Here is a 16,411-nt window from a genome sequence, read left to right as displayed (position 1 = left end):
TTCCAACTTTCCTGTACTAATTAGCTCTCTTCAGCTTCCATCCTGGGCTCCTCCTCTTGTCCACTGCAAGCTCCAGGTAGTCTCAACTATGACCATGGCTCCCACTCCATGTCCTGATAATCGCTGTTGGTCTCCAACTACAGTTTCTCATCACTAACCTCAGACACAACTGAAGCAAGGGCAGCTCTGTCATGGGAGCCTCACACTCCCCTTTCCCTCCTTTCATAATTTGTCATTCAAAAACCTGATTCTCAGCAGGGTACCTTGGCACATGCCTATAATCCCAGCAGCTCCAGAGGCTGAGGCAGGAGGATCGTGAGTCCAAAGCCAGCCTCAGCAAAAACAAGCCACTAAGCAACTCAGTGAGACCCTGTCTCTAAATAAAATACAAAATAGGGCTGGGGCTGTGGGTCAGTGGTCGAGTGCCCCTGATTTCAATCTCCAGTACCCCCCTCCAGAAAAGAAAATCTAGATTCTCCTAATCTTATGACAATATTTCTGATTCACTTGTTATCAACCCTAGGAATCCGGAAATTGAAAGTACTGATGCCTAGCCTGCAGCATTTGACCTTCTAATGCAATTGGTCAGGAGTGAAGCAAAGTATTAGTACATTTTAACACTATTTGCCCATCATTACTAACAAAAATTTGATATTTTTTGTCTGAGAATTTGCATTTCATAGGCTTCTCAAGAGCTAAGACTTGGGTGATAGTATCCCTGTATCTCCCGAGTTGCAGGCCCTGGAGCTGGAGCTCGGTGGCTGTTGATCCGCACAACTCGGTTTGCTCAGGACAAACCAATTTTTATACCCATTGTTCTTGTGTTCCATTCAATTAGCTACGCTGTATCTCTCATTCTCAGTGTTATCTCATTTTATATAATAAATTACAGAATCCTCCCTATCATAAGAGTACCACTTGAATGTAAATACTTACTGTTGTGGATTGAACTGTGTATTACAAAATTCATGTTAAAGTCTAATACCCGTATCTCAGAATGCAACTTTATCTGGAAATAGACCCTCTAAAGAAGTGATTAATTTAAAATGAGACGATTGAATTAGCAGTGAAGGCTTAATCCAATCTGACTAGTGTCCTCATAAAACATGGAAATTTGGATACACAGGTGCTATTAGGGATGCACATTCACAAAGGAAAGACCATGCAAGAAGGCAGACAAAGGCAAGCCAATGAGAGGTCTCAAAATGAACCAAGCTAGGTGGCACCTTCACTTGGACTTCCAGCCTCTGGAACCATGAGATAATATATTTCTGTTGTTTAAAGCACTCTTTCTGTGGCAGTCTGTTATAGCAGCCCTAGTAAATTAATATATTTAATAAAGTGATGTTTCCAAAGTATTCCAATCTCCAAAATGAATATTTATACCATTTTCCAAGAAATGCAGTTTTGGTCTTTTGGTTTCCCTAACCGTACAATAAAAGGCTTGCTTTAATGTCTTCACAGGACGTGTTTAGCTTTCATATTTTGAGTCTGGAAGATCATTCCCAGCCTGGCATAGTGGCACATGCCTGTAATTCCAGCGGCGCTGGAGGCTAAGGCAGGAGGATCACTAGTTCAAAGTCAGCCTCAGCAACTTAGCAGGACCTAAGCAACTCAGCGAGACCCTGTCTCTAAATAGAACACAAAAAAGAGCTGGGGATGTGGCTTAGTGGTGAAGTGACCCTGAATTCAATCTCCAGTACCAAATAAATAAATAAATAAAACTATTCCCATATGGAAGACTGAGGCCACCATCTCTCTGGTTGCAAATGTCCTATGTGGTTACAAGAGGTTAGGCACAGTTTCTGCTCCTAAGGAACCACAACCTGATCCAGAAACATCTCATCCCCAAAGTGACAAAGTGACAAAGTGACTTTATGAAGGATCAGGGCAGGGGCACTAAGCCAGTCTACCAAGTTTAGAATAGGCTCCTGTGTGAATGGCATTCAAATTGATTTTCCATGGGTAAAGAAGAACATTCCCAGTGAAATGAGATGGTGAGGCAGGTATTCCCCACAGAAAACACCCCAGACAACCCCAAAGATAACAAAAACTGAGGAAAAAAAGAAACCAAACTCTCTTTGGTGCTTTTTTAACCAACTCTCGATTTTAAGTCTAGTCATTGCCCTGTGTCCACATAAGTCATAGAAGGTGCAGCTGTTATCCCATATATTTTTAAAATATTTGAGAACTTACAAATTACAAATTCTGCACTTTCAACTCCCCCCACCACCTCAAGATGAATAATTTCAGTCCCTTCAGGCTATTTTCCAAATTTTAAACCAAATTCATATACTGACACCCACTACTTTACCAATGTACACCCACCACACACACACACACACACACACACACACACACACACACACACACACACACACACTGTGGGCCAAGAAGTCCTGCAGTTTACCAAAAGGCCCTTAAATTTAAAATAATATATCCGTGCTAGGCTGTCACAAAATATAGATTAAGGCCACATCCATCACATAGCTATGTGAACCAGCAAATCACTAGGATGTTTTCTTTATTAGATAGAAAGCAAAAGACTCTCTGAAGGATGATGCTAGGTACTGAGAGCTATGTTCCCTTCTTTGTGTCTGACACAAGATTCATAATCTTGCTGTTCATGGATGTTCAAAAACATCAACAACTGAAATAGATCAACCCCACTGATATCGGTTGCATTTCCACCAGGAAGCACTACTGTTCATTTAATCCTATATCAAGGCATAAATACAACAGACCTTGTTTTCCACACAGATTCCTGTTTCTTTCACACCCAAGCATATGCTAAGAGCTCTCAGGCGACACTCTTCCTCCATTTCTGGGAGGTGTCTTGAAACATTTTTAGCTTACCAAACACAAGACAGAGAAGGATCTCTTTCTTTGTGCAGAGAGAATCTTCTTCAACTGCTTATTTATATTTCAGATGGAAACCTATAGATTGCAATAAACAAATTTTCCTTCTAAAACTGGCATCTGTGTTGCCGTAGTTAAAAGGTGCAACAATTGTGTTTGAAAAACAATCATCTAGGAAATTCTGTTTTGCTTTGTAATGTTCAAATAAAGTGCTCATTGAATCAGATGGTGAGTAACACGAACAGAAAAATAACATCAGCCTACTAAACTAATGGGACCACATGTAGAGAAAATACCAAAAAAATTGAGTAACTAGTGAGATCTTATGACATGTAAGCAAAAGACCAATCCCTTTTGTTAAACCCAAAATGATATGATTCATTAAAAATCTAGTACTGTATTGTGTAAGACAGCAGCAACTAATTATGCCTGGCTATATAAATTAATTAAAATTAAATAGAAATTGACTACTTCAGTTGCACTAGCCACATTTTAGAAGCTCAACAGTCTCATGTGGCTAGTTGTTGCCATATTAGATAGCACAGATGGAAGAAATTTCCATCTCTGCAGAAAATTGTACTGGACACTGCTGGCCTAAGATGGTTCTGTTTGACTCCTGGGTTAGCATCATGTTAAAACATCAGGTCCTGAGGAAATCATCAGAAGCACAGTATGCCTGTCAAATGTAACCGTCCATGGCAGGAAAAACAAGGTTGAAAAAAGAAAAAAAAAATCCGCTCCTAGAATGAGCTGCTATGGTTCAGTATTGGCATTTGTATTATAAGAAAAAGATAAGCAGAAAAATTTTGAGCTTAAAGTATAAAGGAGTTTATAAACATTCTACTTGAATACCATACTCCTCCTTCCTAAACATTCATAAAACATACCAGCTTCTCTTCATCTGCTAGAGGCTGATTGGATTTTATTGTTCATCTCTCAGGGATTCTTCATCCTTTGCTCACTTCCTGCCTCCAATGTTCTGTTGAAACATCTTTGAACTTCTGAATTAATAGAACCCCAATTAAAAATAGGAAAGTGCAGACTCTTCCCATTTTACAAAAAAAAGGCAAGAACTTTATTTTAAACAAATCCTCAGTTGTATATTACACCATGTCCATATCTAAACCAAAAATGATAATGATAATTCAAAGGAAACAGTGGGCTTCTTCAAAGCACGTTATCCAAATATTACTCTTGGCCAATGCTTTAACCAAATACACAGTGGATGTGAAAGGTACAGTATGGCACTTAAATAAATAAGAGCAAAGAGAAAGAAACATATTCACAGTCCAAAGCAATAGATTTCAGAACCTTTGGTATATGTCTCAAATAAGCATCCGTAAACACGTGTTAGCCAATAGTGTTTAGTTTCAGGTATTTTAGGCCGAGGGATTGTGTAGGTGTGTGTGTTTCAAAAATAAGTGATAAAATAATAAGTTGGGATTGACACGGGCTGATTAAGGTCTCTGGTGTGAGCACACAGGTAAATTCAAACCATGGCAAAATGATGTGCATCTGCATTGCACAACAAAACTATGTAAGAAAATGAGTAAGATACACTAGTTAGAAATTATGTGGCTTGGGTAGACACCCTCAATATTAACAACAACAAATACTTTTACTGCTACCTAAAGTCCACAAGCTGGAAGGCAGAAGTATCCCAAAGCTCATAAACACATGCCTTACCGTGCAACAACCATCTCACAAAAGTGTTGTAGTTGCATATTGCAATTCCCACCCGCCCGCCCATCCCCCACCCCTAATAAACAGCACCAGTGCAATTTGAGTTAGAAAATTGGAAATATTGAGACATTCCTAAGGTTTTCATAATGACTAAGAGCCAATCAGTCGGGCTCTAGTGCAAACCTCTGCCATGGCCAGTTTCCAAAAAAAGCACCCCATGTAATTCCCTCTAGCTTGCAGATAAACCATATTAGGTCTAATGTAAGGCCAGGTTCAGAAAAAAAGCTGGCATGCTATCCTGGGTTGAGGAAAAGGGGCATGCTGATGGATAGGGGAGATACATGAAGGATCTTCCAGGATATTTGTCCTACAGCCCAGGATAAAGGGGTATGTTGAGATAGGTCACAAAGTTTAACTCATGCCATTCACCAGAATGGAGCTCAGCAGAGCTAAGTCCTATTCAGTAGCTGTGCAAGTCCACTGTTATCAGGATCAAGAAGGGCCATAGAAGAAAAGGTCCCAAAGAAATCCAACTCATCCATTCATCACCCTACCCAAGTGCCTATGTGGAACCAGTGCTAATGATGATGTGATAACGCTTCTGCTTTTTCTCCTCTCCTTTTGATGCAAGATCTTCTGTTAACCAGCTTTATCCTACATTTTAGTGGTGAGTCACATATGAGGGCAGATATATCCAACCTTGAGCAGTTATCTGTCTTGTGGCAACTTGTAACCCTTTAACCTTCCTAATACCTGCCCTTTCACACATAGGCAGAGTCACTGGACTGAGTCCTGCCAAAATTGGGAACACTGACCCTGGGCAGGTCCTTGTTACGGATCTCATAGACTGACTTCCTCTTGGCCTGAGCCCCTCGAACAGCCAGCTTGATCTTGCGCCATCCCAGGTGGTTGAGTTCAGCCAGGTTGAGCACAACACAGATGCCACTCACAGCAAACATGAAGACTAGAAAGACTGTCTTCTCAGTGGGCCGAGACACATAGCATTCCACTTCCTTGATGCAGGGATAGCGGTTACACTCATACAACCCTGGGACACTAAAGCCATAGAGAAAGTATTGGCCCACCAGGAACCCAATCTCCAGGGCATTTCGGAACACCACTTGGATAATGTAGAAGCGGGAGATGCCTTCCTGTCTTCGAAGCTTGGATCTTGCTGCAGTGCGCAGCCCTGATGGATGTGGAGTCAACTCCTTAACCTCTAAACAATCTGGCTCCGTCTCCTTGCTGGTGTTCTCTGTGTTCTGCAGCACCCCGTTGACAATGGCATTTTGCAACTTCTTATCTTCTCGCTTTCCCCCACCACTGACCCCACCCCCAGTTCCTCCAGGACCCCCTATGGACTCAGGAGGATCTCTGTCCAGGGCTAGGAAGACAGTAGAGTACCGGCGTTCTCGCTGCTTGGCAGACTGGTGCACAGAATATGTGATGAAGCAGAGACTGGGGGTGCACACCATTATGATCTGGAAGACCCAGTAACGTATGTGGGAGATGGGGAAGGCGCGGTCATAGCAGGCCTGGTTACAGCCGGGCTGCAGGGTGTTGCACACAAACATGGTCTGCTCATCATCGTACACCGTCTCCCCCACAATGGCCACAATGAGGATCCGGAAGATCACCACCACAGTCAACAGGATCCTGAGCAGGGGAAGAGGGAGGGAGAGAGGTTCTCACGGGCTGCATCACTGACGGGAAACCCCATTCTTCCCTTCCCTGTTCTCATGTTTATCAGTTCTTTCACAGGGGAGCTGTCCATTCCTGCGTGGTACTGAACTAGGAATCTGGGAAACCTTTTTGTCTTCCTTTTCTGCTGGGTGCTAGCAGGCTGGGGACACTTATTACAATGATCTCAAGCATGCACACCTCTATATACTGGTCATGGTTTATTTGCAAACTTATAGATTTCATTTTTGTATATGGAATGTACAGAGACACAAAACACACCTTTAGTCTGCATATGGCAAGTGCACCCAGAATACCTGTACAGATAGTGCAGCTTTCAAAGTCTACACACAGGATGATAGAACTACTCTGTGTGTAAATTTAATCTATTCTTAATATAAATATTGAATTTAATGCTTACAGAAACAAGCAGCTAGGAACACATATTCATATATGCACAGACAGAAACATACATAGATATAGACTCACAAAAATGCCAATTGGGTGTGTGGATTCCTGACACTATAAGTTTTCAAAGACAAATAAGTTTAGCTTAATAAATATTTGCTGAGAAAAGATTCATCTGCTCTGAAAATCAATCTCTCCATTTGCCCTTCTCTGGCCAAATGCAATCCTGCCTTCTTTGTACATTCTATTTAGGGAACTGGATAGAGATTGGCTCTGACTCTGAAAAGTGGGGGGCAAAGATTGAGCCAAAAACTCCTTTTCTGATGTGGGAACAGTGAACTCCCCCTCCCCCAGTGGTGCTTCACAGGGAAGGGTTGGGGAAGCTGCTCCGGAGTAGCAGGAGAAGGGGGGCGTCACTGGGCGTCGGGTAATCCCTCAACTCGGGAGGAATAGAAGCATTGACCCAACGATGGGGAGGAGGCAGAGGGCGGGCTGGGGACTCGGGAAGGGGGTCGGCCCGGAAGTGAGAAGGTATTCCCGAGGGCCACCGACGGGCTCGCTGAAGGGCCCACTGACGGCTGGCTTGGCGCCCTTACCTCCCGATCATAGTGGAGTGCTGCTGCACCGCGGCTTCCAGCAGCCTCTCCAAGATGGTCCATTCCCCCATCGCTGTGCATCCGGGGGCAGCAGACAAAGACTGGGCAGCACCGGGCACGTTCCCGCTCCTGGCCCCTCCCCGGGCCGCACCTCCCAACTGGGAGCGAATTGCCCCCCGATTAAAGAAGCAAACAAAATTTTTAAAAATCCACGATTTTCCCCTCCCTTTTATTATACTTAAAAGAGGGAAACCGGGAAAGAAATCCACGCGCGTCCCGACCGGTGGGGCTGCTAGCGCGGTCCAGAGAGCTGGCACGAACCGGCGCCGTCCGGGGATCGCGTTCGGATTCCGCAGTTGCCGGGGAGAGGGGCGGGGCGGTGTTGATAGCGTGAAGGTCCCAGAGCTCCCGCCAGCCAGGCTGGGGTCTCCCGGCGCCGCTCTCCGCCGGAGGGTGGGGGTTGGGGAGGGTCCCGGCACTAGCCCCAGCGCCTGCCACTTCAGCGGGCACCTGACGCTCCCGCGCTGCTGCCTGCTATGCCCGGGCGGTGCACGCCGAGCTAGCTGCTGAGCTGGGGAATCCGCGGCCGCCGCCTCTAATCCGCCCTTAAGTAGTCTCTGCCTGCGTCACGCCAGGTCGGCGGAGGGGAGCCGAGCGCTGCGTGCTGCTGTCGCTGCGCGCCGGAGCCCGAGGGGTCGGGGACGCGCGCGGGGGGAGAGGGGCGAGAGTCCTGGGGCCTGGCAGGGAGTAGGGCGACTCCGAAAGGAAGAACTGCAGCGCCCCTTGGGGCTTCTTGGGGCGCCCAGGTAACCTCACCTGACCGCCAGCCCCCTGCAGAAGGAGGGGAAGCCCGGAGCAGACGCGTGGGTGAGTGGGGAGGGGCGTGAGTAGGTAGTTTATCTTCTCGGTGCATCCGTCGCCTTTCGCTTTTGCCTTCGGGAGACAACTGAAATTCCTTTTCTAGATGGAGACACTTGGTTGGGGGGGGGGCGCGTTTTAAAATCTCTTGGAGAGGACAGCTTTGCTGAGAGTGAGTCTGTGGTTTTGAGACTCCGTGGATCTGATGCTGGGGTGAGGAAAACAGGATGAGAGTCCATTTAGGCTGAAAAGCAGGTGTGAAGCTGACTGTGAGAATGAGGGTCTGGGTCAAAGCCTGCGCCCAGCCTACTCGTGGGGTGGCCATAGTTAAAAGTCTCACTTCTCCCAGCATAAACCCAGATACTCTGCTGTTTTTATTTTACTAATGGGAGGAGGGGTACTCTTCTGGACAATGTGGTCTATTCTCAATTTAACGAGACCCAGTATTCCGCTAGCAAAAATATGGCTCACAACCTCACCCACCCCCCACTTTACTTACCCAGCCTTGGCTTTCTTCCCTCACAAGCAATCCGGGTTTCTGCTTTTAAATTTACATTTTGATGTCACTTCTGTCTAGAGCAACTACTTAATTGGTCACTGGAAAATTGAAACAATGACACCAGGCTGCTAATCAGCGCAGAGGTCAGTTTTAGAAGAGAGTGTTTCATCTAAATGCCCCATAGTTTATAGAGTGTTCCATAGAAATGTACCAAAAGCACAATGGGTAAGTAGTTATCATCCTTTTAAAAATACAACTGTGAAAGGCTTGCTAACTCATCTTAGGCATAGAATGCAGCCTTAATTATCCACAGGGATCATAGCACATATGTGTGTTACATAAGCCACACCATGGTGAGCTTTCAATTCTAAAACAGCCAAGGTGGTTGGGTAGTTGGTGGCCCAGACACAAGGAGGATGCTGGAGGATAGGGGCTTGAGCCCACTCACAAGGCACTTCCACATAAATGATGTTTAGGGGCTTGAGCCCACTCACAGTGCACTTCACATGAGTGGTGTTTAAAGATATAACCCAAGCTTCAGTGCCAGAGGGATCACTGAGGTCTTCTCCTAGGGCTGACATCTTTACCCCCAAGGAAGCAGCTTTTCACTAGAACAGTAAAAGAGTCTCCCCAAGATGGAGAAAGGTATAAGGTGTAAATGGAACATTAGGACAAAGGCAGATATTCCTGTTTCCTTCTGGGTAGGGAGGAGACTCAAGGATGGAGATAAATGGGTATCTTATTCACTTGGCTTATGGAGGGAATAGTGATCCTCCTACTCGCACCTGGTATGTTTTCCTAAATTTCTTTTTTTTTCTCTCTGCCTGGGTGTCTGTATTTGCTCCTTTTCTGGCGGACACTTTTGGAGTTAAGAATCTCAGACAAGAGAATGAGTAAGAAAGTCCCAAAGGAGGGCTGTTTAACATCTTTAAATGTACCATAATAAGCTGACAACTCAGTCACTGTATTTCCGCTTTCCCAAACCCTGAAAGATAGTAGTCCTTGGCTGGGGATGTGGCTTAAGCGGTAGTGCGCTGGCCTGTAATGCGTTTGGCCCGGGTTCGATCCTCAGCACCACATACAAACAAAGATGTTGTGTCCACCAAATACTAAAAAATAAATATTAAAATTCTCTCTCTCTTTCCCTCTGTCTCACTCTTTCTTAAAAAAAAAAAAAAGATAGTAGTCCTAAAGACAGATTGGAGAAAATATACTTTAAATATTCTCACAGTGCAACTTTTAAGCACTGGCTATGACTGAATTGTCAGTATTGATTTAATATGTTGAACTATATTTTAATATGCCATGTAGATTCAATATATGAACACACATATATACATCATAGGTGTATAAACACACAAAAACACCTGTACACAGAACCTGCAGTTTGACTTATCTATTTGACTAGGTAGCCACTTTTTAAGGTAAAAACCTTTTTTCTAAACACCATACTTTCAAAACTGTTAACTACTTTCATTTTTTTAAAATTGTGCTTCCTTTTTTGAGCCCTGCCAATTCCATTTTCAACTAATAATTTGCCCTGATAGTGCCACATGGAATACAAAATTTTTGTGTAGAGCTCTGAGCTTCCTTAATACACTATTTCATTTCCCTAGATTCTGTTTCAGGTCTCCTCTGAGATTCCCATTTAAATCAGCAAGGAAGTTCTTTCTATAAGCTCTTATTTAGAACTCATTCTATGATATTAAAGTAATGGCTTTGGATGAAAAACAATAGACTCATAGAATAAACTTCAGTGTGCATTAGAATGTGCATTAGGATGGGTTCATTAAACATACAGAGGCTCTGTTTCCATCTCATGTGTACTAAATTAAACTCTAAGTGATGTTTAAGTAACTGCATTATTAATAAGTTCTCATCACTGGCTCTGATAACAATAAAATTTTGAGAACTTTTACTTCTGTGAATAAGTAAAAGTCACAGCAGGAATGAATCCTAGAAATCAGAAAATTCCATCCTGTTTTCATAGATGTTAACACTCACCCAGAGTTTAGGTGACTTGCCAAAAGTATCTACAAGTGGCAAAGGAAAAAGCTATGAAGGAGGTGATACTAAGAAGCGATACTAAGAGAAGAAGATCAAAATAATTTAAATGGATGAAGAATGTTACCTTTGAGGACAAAAAAAAGGGGGGAAATTAAAGTGGTTTGGATCATGGGGATATAGCCACCTGCAAGCATTTAAAGGAGAATAATCCTGGGTTGTTAGCCTTGCAAATCCATGTCTTACTGAACAGTAATTTCCATTAACAGAGCAGAAAAATATTCTCCACATCTAGGAGGAAAAACTGCAAAGTCATGTAGTGAAGGATGTGGTTGATTATTCAAATTCAGGGATAGAATATAGTTACTGATGATGATCCCATAGGTGTGTGTGTGTGTGTGTGTGTGTGTGGATTTGCTATAAGCTTAAAACTTCATTCTCTTCTTAATCAGGTGAACCTTTGAGCTTTGCAACATCAAATATTTGTAAGTGCAACCTCATAGGAACTTTGTGTGAGTTGCAAGAATGAAGGTTAATCTATTGACCTTCTTCTCTACTGGTCCATAAATTCTTGGGGAGCCGAGGACATGCCAGTGTTATGGTGTTTTCCTTTGTGTCTTTAGCATGGAGGAAACCACCATTTGTTGTAGGAGTAGGATAACAATAAAATTTTGGCTCTTCACTCCTCAACCTGGAAGAGCTACATGTTCCCTTTGTAGAAATGGGTCCTATTCAAACCAGAGGGGAGAAAGGAGCTCTTTTTGCCAAGTGAAAGTCCTTACACACTGCGGGACAGCCTGGACCCCTCAGTAGAAGGGTCTTGCTAACTGCCAGCCTCTACTGTTCTCACTTCCATTCTTCTCTCCCCCCATTACGGTCCTGATACTGGCTAAACTAACCCAGGGAGTGGTGGTGAGCATGCAAAGCTTAGGCTGCAACATCAGAGCGGTGGCCTTGGAAAGCTGATCACAGCCCTGGCTACCTCTCCCCTGGGAAGCACCAGCATCTGTAGTCTCCTGGGATTTGTGTGGCTGAGAGGGACCGCATTCGATTTGGGATTGGTCTCCGTGTTAAAGTCTCAACATTTCATTCACAAACAGCTAAGATTAACCAAGCTTTATCTCCCCCAGTGGCCTACATACATCTGTTTCCTAATGAAATCATCAAATTATATTCTGAAGGGGCAAACCCAACATGTCTTGTGAGACTTAAAAAGACATAAGTGACAATGAAACCTATTCCTCTTTGCTGCAAAGTGACATTTGTTTTTTCTTGTGTGTCTCCCTCTCTGTGGTATGCTCAAATGTTTAGGGTAATGCTTTTGGTTCTCGTAGTTAGGCAGAATCTATAGAGAACTATCTCCAAAGGGAATAGCTATCCAGCCTCCCAGTCTGAAGTAGCCCTAAGTATGGTGGCTTGCTTTGTGGTCTAGGGTTCTCCAATGCCTGTTTCTTTCAAACCTATTCTGCCTTCTCAAGGACCCAAATACCAACCTATGTCTTAACCCCAAGAGATTGCGTACCCAAATAATAGAGAAATCTAAAGTATTCTGCCTTCTAGTCCTTTGAATAAAAGGGTATGTATCCCTTTAAAAAAAATCACATGTACAAATTTCCCATTCCCCATCCACCCTGTATACAGAGAATATACCTTTGTGTAGTAATATCTCAAGGATTAACGTAATATGGCATTGTGGCCAAAGCAGATGTGTGAAATCACAGCAAATAAATTAACACTCCATTAAGAATCAAATCAGCCCCGCTGACACATAATCTTTCCCATTTATGTCAAGTCGTGATTCCCATTCACATCGAGAGCATCCCAGGGGGGCTCATTAGACCTGCAGGAAGAGATTTCTTTTAAGTCAGTGCTATTCAAAAGTCATTCAGCTACAGTGCAGAAGAGTCTGCCTGGGGTCTGGGCATCCGCCTCTTCACAGTCTCTTTGTCGCTGTCCAGCCAGAGCCCCAGCCATGCAGGATATAGCTGAGTTTCCTGCTGATGCATTTCCAGTCTGTATAAAAGAGATGAGGAAATTGCAGGGGAAGTGCATGTGGGTAGGACCTGCCCTTGGAGAACTGGGAGAATATATCGAGTGAGTATATTTTATTTTCCACATGTGCCCCATCTGCCCTTCTTCCACATCAAAATGTGTGCTGAAAGTCAGAGCCCGATCTTGGATTCTTCCTGGTACTTCATACTAACAGCCAAGATTGTAATGTGGAATTGGTATGCATCCCCACAGGAACCTTCTCTAAGATCTGAATCAAAGTCCTTCCCTGCTTTCATAATTGTACATGGATTCCCCTGCCTGCTTGGCGTCTTGACCTCCTGAAATTCTGCCAATTTCTGCCTTTGCCAGGACTCTGGGAGCTCAGGCATTACTCAGCCCAGAGGCGTTTGTGTTGATGCAGTTCTTGTCAACCTTCCTGCCTTCTGCTCACTCTTAGGCTCCAACATTCAAGTCTGGTTTGTAGATCCTCTTGTTTCTACAGCTGGGGTGAGACTGGAAAGGGGATACTTGTCATTTACTGCATGCTCAGCCAACAGTGTGTCAAGAGCATGGACTGCAGCTTGCCCATTTGATCTAGTTCAGTGTTCTCTGGCCTTGGGAGTATCATACCAAATTTACCTTTTTGGTATGTATTCATCTTTCTGCCTCCATTATAGATTGGTCTCTGTCAAATCTTCCATACCTGGATCTCACCTTGAATCCATACTATTGATCTCTGAGCCTCCCACCTCTGTGCTTCACCACTCCCTATTACTCCACCACCATAAAGGAAAGTAATCCGATCAAGGAGCACACACCAGGGTGTTAATAACCGATAACCACTTAATGTATTATCCTTCTCAGAGGAATTATCCTCATTTAAGTTGTAAAGCCTTCATCCAAAGAAATGAAATATTCTAGGTAGTTTTCCAAATACTGCACTTAGGAAGTGAATAGCTATTTGCAAGCAAGGGATGTAAGAGCCTTCCCAAATGACACCACACAAGCACTTGCTTCTTTTATTGATCTATAAAATGGTCCTACTTGTGGAAATACTAGAATTACACAAATGTGATGGTTCTTAAACTTTACTGCACCTTAGAATCACCTCAGAGCTTTGAAAAATCCCAATGCCTAAGCTATACCTCAGATCAATTAAATCAGCATTTCTGGAGGTAAGATGTATGTGTAGTTTTAAGAAAAAAAGCAGCTAGTTGGGCTCGGGTAGTGGCTCAGCGGTAGCACTCGTCTAGCATGTGTGGGGCACTGGGTTCAATTCTCAGCACCACATATAAATAAATGAATAAAATAAAGGTCATCAACAATCTAAAGATATATATTTTAAAAAATTTTAAAAGCAGCGAGGTGATTCTAGTATGCATGTTTGAGCATTAGTGCAATGAGGTAAACCATTAACTACTTAGGCACAGTAGCCACAGTAGCAGGACTCCAGTAAAACAGGCTTTCTTCTTGTCATGGGAACAGTGTTTCTGGACACAAAGCCAGAATTTCATTCTGAAAATGTGTTCATGTGGTTCTGTAAGTACTTAATATAATCCATAGAGGCTAAGTAGTTAGTTGCTAAACTGCAAACACCCATCTCATTTCATCTCAGTCTACTTGGGGCCATCTGGCCTTCTGTACTCCCATTAGAGGGCCATGTGTGTATTAATGAAATGATTGCATCCGATTACATCTTTTATTCAGAGCACAAGAAGAACAGTCCATGTATTTTGTTTTCCAGCATCACTGCTTCTGTCATGATGTCATAAATTGTTATTCTATTTCATGCAGAGGTGGGATGGTCTTCATTCAGGTAAGAATAGAAATTCAATATGCTGTCACTTATAATAACATTTTAATTTTACTGCCTTGATTCTGTAGGATAGATGTTTCAGCCCAAAGCACAGAATTTCCCTTGTGATATTTATTTGTAGACTCTTTTAAAATGTCCATCAAAGAGTTTATATTAATGATCAAGTTGTGACAATTGGAACCCAAGAGGGATCATGTAAGAGCTAAGCTGCTCACTTTTCCTGTAATTTCTCTAGCCTTCATGTCTGTAACAGGACAGATGATCAGAAAGCCACACTTAGACTACAATACTTGCTCATTGCTTGGTGGCATAAGTGATGCTTTGGGGGAAAGGGACTCACTTCTTAAACCAAGTACTTACCAAAGTCCTTTGTATTGTTACAATTAAGACACTTCTTTTCCCAAGAGGAATTAAAAATGAGAGGAAATGAAAAGATTTTTTTATCTTGTGACATCTGAATAAATAAAAATGAATGGTGAGTGGATGAATAGCCTGTTATTCACTCTTTATCATCTAATCATGTTCTCTCCTACTCTCCTGTCTTCCTGGAGTATACATTAAACAATCAATAGACATCCACAAATATCTACTGTATGTCTGCTTTCCTTGCTACAACTACAATCTCCCAACCCATTATTTTTATATGTGCATATATATTTACACATACATATTCTTGAGTCTGTCATTCATTTATTGGTCCATTTGAAGTTTTATTCATTGTCTCATTTGGGCTAGGGGATGTATATTCTCTGACCTTGTGGAGTTTAAGATCTTGTGGGAGAGATATATTATTTAATCAGATATTTATTAACCAATAATCTCAAAGACTAAAATGTAATTTTAGTATTTATTTATTTTTTTAGTATACATGACAGTAGATTTTATTTTATTAATATTGATTGCTTAATGTATACTCCAGGAAGACAGAATTGTAGAACAGAAGGGTAGGATCCCAGTCTCGTGGATATAAACAATGGTGAGATTCACTGTGGTGTATTCATATATGTACATAGAAAAGTTATGTCGGATTCATTCCACTGTCTTTCCTATTTCCATCCTCCTGCCTTCCTTCATTCCCCTTTGTCTAATCCACTGAACTTCTATTATTACCCTTCCCTCTTGTTGTGCATTAACATCCACATATCAAAGAGAACAATTTTTAAATCAAAAGTAACTACTGATGAACAGTGCTGAGATATGCAGCCCTGGGTATATAATGGAGCAGCAGGGACTGACCTACTCTATGAGAAAGGGTCAGGAGGGGAAAGACATTCTGTACCTGACATTTAAAGGAAGAATAAGAAAAAACCATGTGAAAGGGTGAATGAAAGGGTGAATCATTCAGAGCCGGAGGACCAGCAATGAACAGGGTAGGAGAGAGTAGCACATTCAAAGAACTTCATGGCTTCTATGGCTTAGCAAAGGAGGAAGAGGTTTAAGACTAGGCTGGGTGGGAGGCAGGCAGGGACTGATTCCAGGGATTGATTTAGCTAGGGTAAAGACCTTGGCATCTTTCCCTAAAAGTCGTGTGCAGCATATGAAGGCATGAAAGAGGGGAGTGACAGGATTAGATTTATTTTTTGAAGCACAAGCTATTTGTATTACTGTGAGATTAGATTGGAGGGTTGGCAGGAGTGGATTCGAGGAAATGAGTGATAATACCACCCCTGCTGAGCAGTTATGCTCAGATAATATCCTCATGCACCTACCTTCCTTCCCCTGAGGGCTGTGTCTACATCAAAGACACATCTCTAGCTTAACTCTCTGCTGCCAGGTAAACAAGTTGAATGGCTTCTTAAGAATATCTCAGATTTGTGATATTCGTTAATTATGGAGGAAACAAATAGGCCCTGATTATGTTGGTCAACCAAAATAATTCCACGCTTGATTGAAATTAAGTGGCAACTATTAATTGTAATGCCTTTCTTCAAATGTTTGTTTCTGGGTACAGTAGACAAATTGTACAAGATGGCCCCTTGGCATCTAACAATTTCCAAAGAAGGTAAGAGTGGGCCC

The 16,411-nt window shown here is 42.8% G+C and overlaps 1 protein-coding gene across 1 annotated transcript; it reads right to left on the bottom strand.

The window, feature by feature from the left end:
* Window positions 1-3,904: 3,904 nt before the first annotated feature.
* On the bottom strand, window positions 3,905-7,830 carry Gjd2 (gap junction protein delta 2). The gene is made up of 2 exons (XM_005337130.4): window positions 7,227-7,830; window positions 3,905-6,198 (listed from the first exon to the last, which is right to left on the bottom strand). The coding sequence occupies exons 1-2, from the start codon at window positions 7,295-7,297 to the stop codon at window positions 5,304-5,306; spliced, it is 966 nt and encodes a 321-aa protein (XP_005337187.1). The 5' UTR covers window positions 7,298-7,830; the 3' UTR covers window positions 3,905-5,303.
* Between the last annotated feature and the right edge of the window lie 8,581 nt (window positions 7,831-16,411).

This window comes from Ictidomys tridecemlineatus, chromosome 5 (genome assembly GCF_052094955.1).
Source record: "Ictidomys tridecemlineatus isolate mIctTri1 chromosome 5, mIctTri1.hap1, whole genome shotgun sequence".
In the NCBI taxonomy this organism is placed as follows: domain Eukaryota; kingdom Metazoa; phylum Chordata; class Mammalia; order Rodentia; family Sciuridae; genus Ictidomys; species Ictidomys tridecemlineatus.
The sequence above is the reverse complement of the archived record's forward strand: the minus strand, read 5'-3'. Positions and strand labels throughout refer to the sequence as shown.